Source organism: Pteropus alecto, unplaced genomic scaffold (genome assembly GCF_000325575.1).
Source record: "Pteropus alecto unplaced genomic scaffold, ASM32557v1 scaffold86, whole genome shotgun sequence".
NCBI classification, from domain to species: Eukaryota; Metazoa; Chordata; class Mammalia; order Chiroptera; family Pteropodidae; genus Pteropus; species Pteropus alecto.
The window spans coordinates 11,038,535-11,048,988 of record NW_006442109.1 but is presented as its reverse complement, the minus strand read 5'-3'; the positions used below and the strand labels follow the sequence as shown (position 1 = coordinate 11,048,988).

General features: G+C 37.9%; 1 protein-coding gene and 1 pseudogene across 2 annotated transcripts in view; one reads left to right on the top strand and one right to left on the bottom strand.

Annotated features, from left to right (window-relative positions):
- SNX1 (sorting nexin 1) overlaps nt 1–10,454 on the top strand; it is a 33,280-nt gene that overhangs the window by 13,579 nt on the left and 9,247 nt on the right. For both annotated transcript variants that reach the window (XM_006920274.3, XM_015595956.2), the window contains exons 3-6: nt 3,798–3,925; nt 4,460–4,526; nt 8,172–8,215; nt 9,873–10,014. In XM_006920274.3, coding sequence (XP_006920336.1) covers nt 3,798–3,925; nt 4,460–4,526; nt 8,172–8,215; nt 9,873–10,014 — 381 coding nt within the window. The remainder of the gene's footprint in view (nt 1–3,797; nt 3,926–4,459; nt 4,527–8,171; nt 8,216–9,872; nt 10,015–10,454) is intronic.
- On the bottom strand, nt 2,965–3,083 carry LOC112469763 (annotated as a pseudogene).

The following is a 10,454-nucleotide window of genomic DNA, read 5'->3' as shown; positions in this document are numbered from 1 at the left end:
AAAATACAGTTATTTAAGAATGTGAATTAGACAAACTATTAAACAATAATATAAATGTGGCCAGAGGAATGATAGAGATACTAAGTCATGGGAGCTCAGAGGGATCTAAGATCAGACTAAAGCAGTGTCTTTAGACTTTGATGACCAAGACTCATAGTAAGAAATACATTTTGTGTCACAATCCAAAATATATACGTACTTGTATAAAAACAAGACAAGTTTTATTAAATGACTTGCCCTTACTACTTGCAGTACAATCTGAAATTTTCAGTTATTTCTCTTTTTTTAAAAAATGCTATTTGCAACCCATTGAATTGATTTTAGTAAAAGCATTGTTTGCTATTATAAATTCACCAACGAGCCACAATCTGCAATTTGAAAAACTCTAGTGTAGAGCAGGGTTTCTCAGTCTTACCACTACCAACATTTTGGGGCTAATAATACTTGTTGAGAGGGGACTGCCCTGTTCTCAACAGGGGGTGAATTTGCACCATTCCCCCCAAGACATTTGGCAGTGGTTGGAGACATTTTTGGTTGTCACACCTGGGAGCACTGCCAGTATCTGGTGGGTAGAGGCCGTGGATGCTGCTAAAAACCTTGCAATACACAGGGAAGCCCTTCACAAGAGAGAATTATCCAGCCCAAAGTCTCTGAAGTACCCACATTGAGAAATTCTGGTCTAGAGTGACCTTGGAAGACTCTCTGGAAGAAGAAGAATTTATGTAGGAGAAGAAGAAGAAGAGTACAAATGGTTGGGTAGGAAGTACAAGGTGCATTTGAGGGACAGTCAGTAAACCTTCAGGGCCAAAACAGGGGCTTCTTAGAGAAGCCATGGAAGATAGGGCTAGAAATGTAGTTTAGAAGGAGGATGTCTGTATTAATTAGTTTAAATTTCATTCTCATGCCAATTAATAGCCATTGGCAGTTTTGAATAAGCAAAGTGATATGGGCAAAGTAATGTTTTAGTTAAGAAGACTGATCTGGTACAATTGTTATATGAAATGGATTCCAGTGGACAAAGACTAGAGACTGCAGAAAGCACTCACAAATTAGTTCAAGGATAAAATGGCCAAGACCAAAAATAGATGATGGAATTAAGAAGGGAAAGGTGAAAACTTTTCTTCAAAAGAGCAGTCAGCAAATTATGGTGTTAGTGATTGGATATAACAAGTGTTCAAAAATGGAGATTGGAGATAGTTAAAGGTTTTAAGTCCAAGAATTGAGAAGAAAACAATACCATTTTAAGAACTACATTCTAAAAAAGAAACTGGCTTTGTGGGGGGAGTGGATTTGGGTTTTGGATATTTTAAATCTGAAATGCAAAGGAAAATGCCCAGGATATGATTTGAACTGTGGCACTCTATGTGGGGAAAGAGGGAAGAACTGGAGATAGGGGAATCTTAGAGGTTGAAACTGCCATGTAACAGATTCTCAAAGGACAGAAGGGTGAGAAAGGTAAGAGATGAGAAGGCAAAGGGTAAGATCTTGGGAAGATTCACATTAGAACTCTGGTAGGGAATTTAAAAGACATGAAAGGGAAGAGGGTAGAAGGTCTGAGAAGAGTTAGATTTTCCAGTTCTTTTAATCTCAATTTCAAATGCACAGTATTCATTCTGGTAGTAATTATTTTTTGGATAAAGTTTCTGGAGGAGAAATGCAAATGATGAGTTATCTTTAGTTATGTGGCAGGTTGAAAAGAAGATTTTTCTATCTTTGGGACTTTATATGATCTTTCCTTATAAGAAGACCTGAAATCTTAGTGTGACTAAGTTACCCCCATGGTTAAGTTTTATGTACCTGAACATGTAGAAGATCTTTATTACTAATGAGGATTCTTATTTCATTCTCCTACTATTTGCTGAAGCAGCCAATACCTGCCTCACTGCTAAGAAAGGGACATAGATATTTACAGAAAGGAATGCTCACAATGAGACATTTAGTGTAGGACTCTTAGCTTCTCATATGTTTAATATATTGACTATAGAAATCTAAATATCCTGATTTTATTTTCCACATGATTAGTTAGTGATGATCAGAGTCTCTGTGGTGGAGCCCAAAGCCTTTTCCATTACTCTTATCAAGAGAACGGGGAAAAAAAGAATTTTAATGTAAGTTTTAGCATCTTTGTCACATGAATTTCAGTAGAAAACGCAGCACAGCTCTTCAAAAGGCGTTTATTTGCACTCTAATAAGCCAAAGGTTTTAAGTGAGAAGCACCATGTGTTTCATTTCCAAACACATTTATTAACTTAATTATTTATGTGGGGCCTGTATGATGTGAATATCTTAAACATACTTCAGCTGGTTGCTTGCTTCAAAGAATCCTACCATCCTGAGATGTTCGTTATGTATACTTTTTCTGTTTTGTACTCCCACACCAGGGTGAGAGCGTATTGCCACCTCTCCTTTTTTCATGATAAGGACCGGATTCTAACAATGTGGCAACCTCATTGGTAGAAATGATTCAGATTTAATGATTAGAATATTGATCTAGGTAGAACTTGGTTATGCCTTATAGACCCCTGTCTCTGGTTTCATTTTAGTTCCAAATGAGTCTAAAAAAGAAAAAAAAAAACACTTTCTTTGAATTCTCCCAGGCTAAAATTGAATACCTGCCAATCAGCCCAATTCCAAATGGATATTTGTTTTTCTTTATTAAAAGGGAAAAATAGCTGAGCTGTTTAGGTTTTGAACTTTGAGCTCCATTGCTCTGAGTTGAAAATGCATTCTTTTTATTTGCCTAAAATATTTTAATGCCAAAAAGGTGCATAATGCTCTTTTAAAAGTGCCCTCTCTAGAACACTTCGAGAATGAGTTGTTCTGCTCAACTGAGATTTTCCCAGATAGACAAAGGCAGCTCTTAAGCACTGGTTTTTTTTTTTTTTTCAGGTGAGGCAACCCTTGGTTGACCTCACAGATTGCAAGGACCTTATCAGGTTACAATCCATTATTTTTTATTTTTTATGCCTACAGCGCCTGGTCCTCCTAGGTGGTCTTCCATCCAAGTACTAACCAGGCCTAACCCTGCTTAGCTTCCGAGATCAGACAGAATCGGGCTTGTTCAGGGTGGCATGGCCGTACTTAAGCACTATTTTTTTTAAAAACTATTTTGATCAGAAAGATTTTTAGATATTACATGTCTTTTTATCCTTTTTGGACAGCATATATTAAATATAACTTAATCTTTGCAAGACGGCCTAAAACTATAGTTGCGAATAATTCTTAAACTGTGCCAAAGCAACAGTTCCATCCTCAAGTGTGACAGACATTGCCTTTTCCCAAGTGTTATTGTGTTTCTTAGGTCCATTTTTTCTAGTTTACAGTTTTCCTAACTCTTACTTTGATATCATTTTTTACTGTCAGAATAACTGCCTTTTCTATCATACTGGCTTATAAAGCAGATAACCAAACTTATTCTTCTTTTATAACAGTTATAACAAGAACAGATAGGGTTCATATAAGGTTTTAAAGGAATACTCCTATGGATAAAATAAATTGGCACATTTATTTTGGCTATGTAGTCTTTTTGCCTAAATTCTCCGTAGAAGAAGGTAGCCAAGTAGTTATATTTAGACACAAGGGAAGTTGCTCTACTAAGCTTGTGCTAGAAGAATACTTTGCCTACCATCCTCCCTTTTTATTCATGTAAAAATTTCTTGATTCTTGTTCTCTTAGTCTGAGAATCTCTAAGTATTAAGAGTGGTTGCTGCTGTTCTTATCTCTTAGTCTAGAGAACTGAAGTTTAGCCATCAAAAACCCATTATTGATCTTCATTATAAAATAGTGACTGTTTTTAGATGCCACAGTGGAGCTATCCCTGGACAGCACACAGAATCATCAGAAGAAGGTGCCAGCCAAAGCACTCATATCTCTTCCTGCACAGGAAGCCACAAATTCTTCTAAGCCCCAGCCAAGCTATGAGGAGGTAAGAATCTGTGCTATTATTGGTCTTGTTTCTTTTAGATTTTTAGGATTGTGCTGCCAGTCTGAAGTTGAGTATGAACTTTGAGAATATATTACATTTGAGGAAGACCTTTATGGTTAATGGACAGCCAGAATCCAATAAAGGACTCTTTCTTGGGCAGAGTATCTGTTACTCAGAGGATAGCACAAACGCTTTCAATGGTCACTAGTGATATTTAGTGTCTAAAGCTCCTATATTCAAGAGTGTAATCTCTCTTCATTCTTTAGCCTGACAGAGACAGATTTTCCAAAATCTAGTAATTATTCATTATGATCAAAATAAGGTTTTAAAAGAATAAATGTAACAAAGACCTTTGAGCAGACTCTAACTTAATATTGTGGAAGTTAGTTCATTAGCAGTATTGGGATTGGACAGAACTAAACAGTGATACAAAGAAGGCTATATCTTGATGTTATATTGATATAAGATTAATACAGAGTAAATGTTAGTAGCCTTTTTGTATATCCACTTTCATGATTGTCTTCTCTTTAAAAGCTAGAGGAAGAAGAACAGGAAGACCAATTTGATTTGACAGTTGGTATAACTGATCCTGAAAAGATAGGTAAGTACTTGAGATGCCTTGTGATGTTAGGATGTGGCTATGGAAAACATAGTTAGCTGATTTCCAGATGGTTACCTCCAGAGCTGAACTAGCTAATCCTGTAAAATCGTACTCTTTACTATGCTTCTAAGGCCAGAAACAGCATTTACCCAGTACTCTATCTAGGCTTTAATTGGCTTTAGGCAGAAAAATCAGGGACATCAAGTACTATTAGAATCAATGTTTATAAATCTAAGCATTGCCTTCTCCCACAGTGTTGATGAGACCATTTTATTCTATTTTCAGATCATAAATTCCATTTAAACACCCAAAAACACATGTTCTATGATTTGGGGATACTGAATTTATTTTTCCCTGAACAAGTTTGGAATCCTCGTTACATATCATTTGTCAGATACTCTTGATATTTTAATGAAGTGGAGAAGTCTGCACATCTCTTTCATAGGTAAAGACTAAAAGACCCAGGCTTAACCTTGGTCAAGGTGAAATTAGATTTTCAAAAAGCACAATACTTAACTTTGGCCAGAGCTTGGATTTTTGACATAGCCTTCCCATTTCCCAAGCTTGTGAAAGCTGTTAGTGAGCAGAGAGCAACAGGCATCAACTTTCCTTATTCCATATATAGTCTTTAACAGAAGAGGCTATACACAATCTTGTCCTCCTAAATGGGAGTTGTGTTTATATGGTTAAGAGGAAATACGTAATTTCCAACCTTTTGTCTATTCTGAACTAGGAACGGGAATTTATAGAGTCAGACAGAGGCTTTATGCCAAAGTGGTTTGCCAAAGTGGTTTGTCGTTAAAATGTCAAGCTTTACTTTTCCTAGACTATTGCATGATAGTATATTTATGAGCATCTTATATAGTTCCCTTATCCAACAGAGAGGAAATTGAGGACCAATAAGTGAAATTTAGCTTGCCTATCAGGTCACAGTGTGGTCCATGCTAGAGCCTGGACCCGAACTTTGGATGATATATTTAGGATTCTCTCTTATCTCTTGAACGTTTATGAATATTTGATAAGCACATTGGTTTTAAGCTAGTTATTAGCTGCTTTAAATCCTCGGTAGAATAAGATAAATTACAAGTAAATAATACTAATTGGTTTACTATTTAAAGGTCAGGAAGTTTGAACCAGGAAAGGGAGAAATGGTTTCCTGGGGCTTCTATAACAAAGTACTATGTATGAGGTGGCTTAAAACAACAGAAATACATTCTTTCAGAGTTTAGGAGACTAAAAGTCTGAAATCATGGTGTCAGCGAGTCCATTCTCTCTTTGCAGGCACTAAGGAAGGACTCTTCCGTGCCTCTGCCCTAGCTTCTAGTGGCCTCAGACATTCCTTGGCTAGTAAATGCATCACTCCAATCTCTGCCTTCATTGTCACATAGTATTCTCCCTAGGTGTCTTCACATCATTTTTCCTCTATGTGTGTCTGTCTTCATGTTCAAATTTATAAGGACATCAGTCATACTGAATTAGGACCCAACCCACTGACTTCATTTTCACATGATAACTTCTATAAAGACTTGTTTCCAAATAAGATCACACTCTGAGGTACTGGGGTTAGGACTTTCAACATATCTTTTTTAGGAGACGCAGTTCAACTTATAATAGGTTGGATCACATGAATCAGATTTGTTTGAACACAAATCACTTTTGATGATAAGCCATCATCCCCTTGCACCATAGTCTAGATTCTTAGTCATGTTGATGCCAAGAAACCACCTACTTAAAGCATTTTTATATTTGAGGCCTGATCTTTATAAGAACACCTTCTGTTTGTGTGGGCTGTTTATTCAACATGTGCTTCTCATTCCCACACATATCTAAATAAATTAGAATCCAGCTTGTACCAGGATATGCTTTTTAGAGTCTTGGTAATTTGCATATGCCATCTTCAACTTTCTGAAATTATTTAGGAAATTAACATAAATTAAGAAGTTCTATATTGGACATGGTTCTATAGTGTAGCAGTTAGCACGTCTGATTTACACGCAGAAGGCCCTGGGTTCACGCCCCAGTGGAGCCATGGTCCATGGTCTATGACCACGCCACCCTGAACAAGCCCAGTGTCTAATCTCGGAAGCTAAGCAGAGTCGGGCCTGGTTAGTACTTGGATGGGAGACCACCTAGGAAGACCAGGTGCTGTAGGCATAAATAATAATAATAATAATAACGAAATGCTATATTACTAGCCATTTCTATACCTTATGAACTGTGTGTATACATGCAAGTATTTCTCTTTTCTCACACATTTCCTCAGTTAAAGCAGCTGATATGCAGGCAAAGTGTCGGAAATCCTGAACCTGTTTTGCTACTACATTGTATGTATATATGCACTTAGACTTTCCTTAATTGCAGGCACTAGATTATGGGATTGACCTTTTGGACGTTTGACCATGACTATTCAACTGTGAATGAAATTTTGAATACTTTTTCTATAGAGTAAATTTTCCTTTTATCAGTGGTAAGCATCCTTAGTAGTATTATGCAATGCAAAATGAGTGGTGTAGAAGAGAACTGACAGTATTTAGTAATGAGTACAAAGTAATTTCTACAACTTAGTTTATGATTTCTATTTTATATATACTCTTTTGGTGAAAGTTTGAGAGGTAGACAAGGCAAGCCCTTTATTCCTGTATAATCTCCAACTTCTTTATGTACTTTCCCAGCCATCTCATTGAAATCAAATTGCAGTGTGACCCTGCTGATCCAGTACTGCACCTTCTTCCCCTGGGCCCTCATCCCATGAGCATTTCAGAATCTTAAGCAAATAATAATCGTTGACTGAGGTTTCCTGTTTGGTATCGGGAAGAGTTGAGGGGTGAAAAGGGAACAGACTCAACCCCAAATATCAGAATCCAGCACTAAAGCGTTATCTGTGTAGAGTCCGATGTATGTCTTTTCAGCGCTCAGGGAGTCAATGGTGCCTTTATTTCCCTAAGTGGCCTAGGTTAGGACACTAATACAGAGAAAAACAATTGCTTGAATCTCATATTATTTAACAGTCAAAGGCTGTTTCAGGAAAACAATTCCTGCAGGAAAGAGAGATTTGTGTGACATCAGGCAGCCGAAGTCTCTTCCGGCCAGGCCTTTTGCTCTGGGTGAACATGCTGGATGAGAGAGGTCAGTGTCCACCAGCACTGATGGAGGGGCTCCTGGCAGTATTTCTGAAAGAGCAAATCAAGCCCAGAGCTAGCTAGCGTAGAACTACTTGTTTTCTTGACATCAGTTGCTTCCTTCTCCTCTTGCTTTATACAGCAAGAGAATTGTTTGGTTTTAGACAGATGTGTGCAACCAGCCCAAATATTGGCATGGTAACAACCGATGGATTGTCAGTGTCCAGTGCTGCTTTGTGGAGGGGATAAATGGAGCCTGACTTTTGAACAGGGGGCTGACTCTCTTGTCTAACTCAAACTGGAGCCCAGCCAGCATCCATGGAGCGTGATATGCACCACAGAGGCTCTGGGGCAAAGTAGGAACTAAGTTGGAGCATAGTATATAAAGCTTGGAGATGAAACAAGTATCCCAATTTGTGCAGGGCTCCTATGGCTTATGATTCCTGGTTTAATGTTAACAAGATTAGCACTGCTTTGGTTTACAGAATAATCCTCTCCTGCTTTCTGCTTTCTTATTCTCCCACAGGGGACGGTATGAATGCCTATGTAGCATACAAAGTTACAACACAGGTGAGTCTAAGTGACCCTGCTAATGACCACCTTAATAGACTTGGGTGCTTATACCAAGAAGATCATCATTCGGATTTATTTCTGGGTGTTTCTTTTGTTTCTTTGCCAACATCTTCCTTCAAGTTTACTCAAGATGAAGCAAGCCTGCATCCCCTTGGTAATCTCATCTGAACCTTTCCACTTTTCTTCCAGAGAGCTAACACTTCAGTGTGAAACTTTGTAAGTTTTATTAAGACATGATATAGTCCTGTCCCCCTTAGGAACTATGTGGCTTAGAGCTAGTTTGGTGGATTGCCCCAAACTATATATCACCTGTTTAAAAATTGTCAGTTTTTCTGAGGTTTCCTGTATGGAGCTTCTTTTAATACTTTCCCTAACCTTTTGCCCCTCAGGTCTGGTCTTCCTTTTTTATATAATATTAATGCATACAAAACTCACACAGTGTTGTATGCACGTTATGAAGCATAAAAAATGAAGCCCCGAACCAACCACCAGTCTTAAGATGAGTACTGTTGACTCCACCTACATGTTTCTCCCTGCCATATCCCCTGCCTCACACCTTAGAGGCAATCATTCTCCTGAGTTGTCTCATTTCCTTTATAAAAGTCTTCATATATGTATCTCTAAATGATATACTGTTTTGCGTTGTTCTTGGGTTTTATAAAAATATGATCATGATAAAAATAGTGTTCTCTTGACTAGCATTGTTTTTCAGACCCATCCATGTTGTGTGTAGCTGTAGTCAGTCCATTGTGTGATTATAGCATAATATATTTATTTGTTTTCCTGTTGTGAATATTTGGCATGTATCCAATTATTTATAATTATGAACTATGAACATTCTTGCACATATCTCTTAGCGTACACATAGAGGAGTTTCTCAGAGTTTATAATCAGTAGTTAGTTCCCCTGGGTCTTAGGAATGTTGAAGAAAAGGAATACAAACATTTTTAAAAAAATCTTTGCACCAATTTATACTCCCATCAGCAGTGTGTAAAAGTTCCCATTGATACGCTTCCTTTCCAACAATTGGCAAGGCCAACCTCATTAAATTTTGCCTATCTGGTAAGTATTAAATGATCTCTCATTATGATGTAGGCCTAGTCTTTTTTTACTAGAAGTTTCCCTTATTTTGCTCTCTACTACTTTTTGACCTAGCCCCTGTAAGTTCTAGATCCTGGGGCACTTTAGGGGTTAAAGTGTCTACAGAGTGGATATTTCATCTGATCCTTCCTTTAGAAGCACTGTTTAGTCTGTCTTTAGTTTGGCTGCTTTAATTCCAGCAGCTAATACCCTTAATAAGTCAATACAGGATGAACAGTTATAAGTAACCATAGAATTCTAGCTTTATACTAGACTTCAGCATCTGTTCCCTTAGAGCAAGCGTTCTTAACCTGGGAATGAAACTGTATTTGAATTTAATCAGTTGCCTTTTGTAATCCTATATATTTTATTTCATGCATTTAAAGCCATTATTCTGAGAAGAGCTCTGTAGACTTCCAGACAGCCAGAGAAGACTATAGCTCAGAAAAGTTGGGGAAAGTTATTTACAAGGATCTGGGAATTAGATTCCTTTGATGTCAGCTAGATGACTTTCAAGATACTGCTTCATTGCTTATTTGAAATGAAATCACCTTATGTTTTTTCTGTCCCCAAGACAAGCTTACCAATGTTCAGAAGTAAGCAGTTTGCTGTGAAAAGAAGATTTAGTGACTTTCTGGGTCTTTATGAGAAACTTTCAGAGAAACACTCTCAGAATGGCTTCATTGTCCCTCCTCCGCCTGAGAAGAGCCTGATTGGTAAGCCTATAGTTTTTCTGCTTGGCTTTATTTCCTTCGAATTCTTCTGCAGTACACTTTCTACTTAGTATGTGAAACTATTTCTATTAACAGTATAGTCTTGTTAGAAAAGAAATATTTCCGATGTTTTCCTATATTTTGCATGAGGTCTAGAGAAACAGACAGCAAGTTTTGACATGTTCTCTTTCTTTGGGTACAGGAGGTTCTGGTTTTAGCTTCCACAGAGTGTGTGTATGGGTGGGGGAGTGGATGAGTGATGTGTGTGTGTGTGTGTGTGTGTGTGTGCGTGCGTGCGTGCGCGGGTGCGCGCGCGTGCACACACGATGCATGTGTCTATGTCTGTTGGTATCCAGGAATCTTAAACAATTGCTGTTCCTTCCAGATTGAAATGTAGTAAATAGAATGGGGATTAGGGTTGGTGGGGGGGAGGGGTGCGGGCA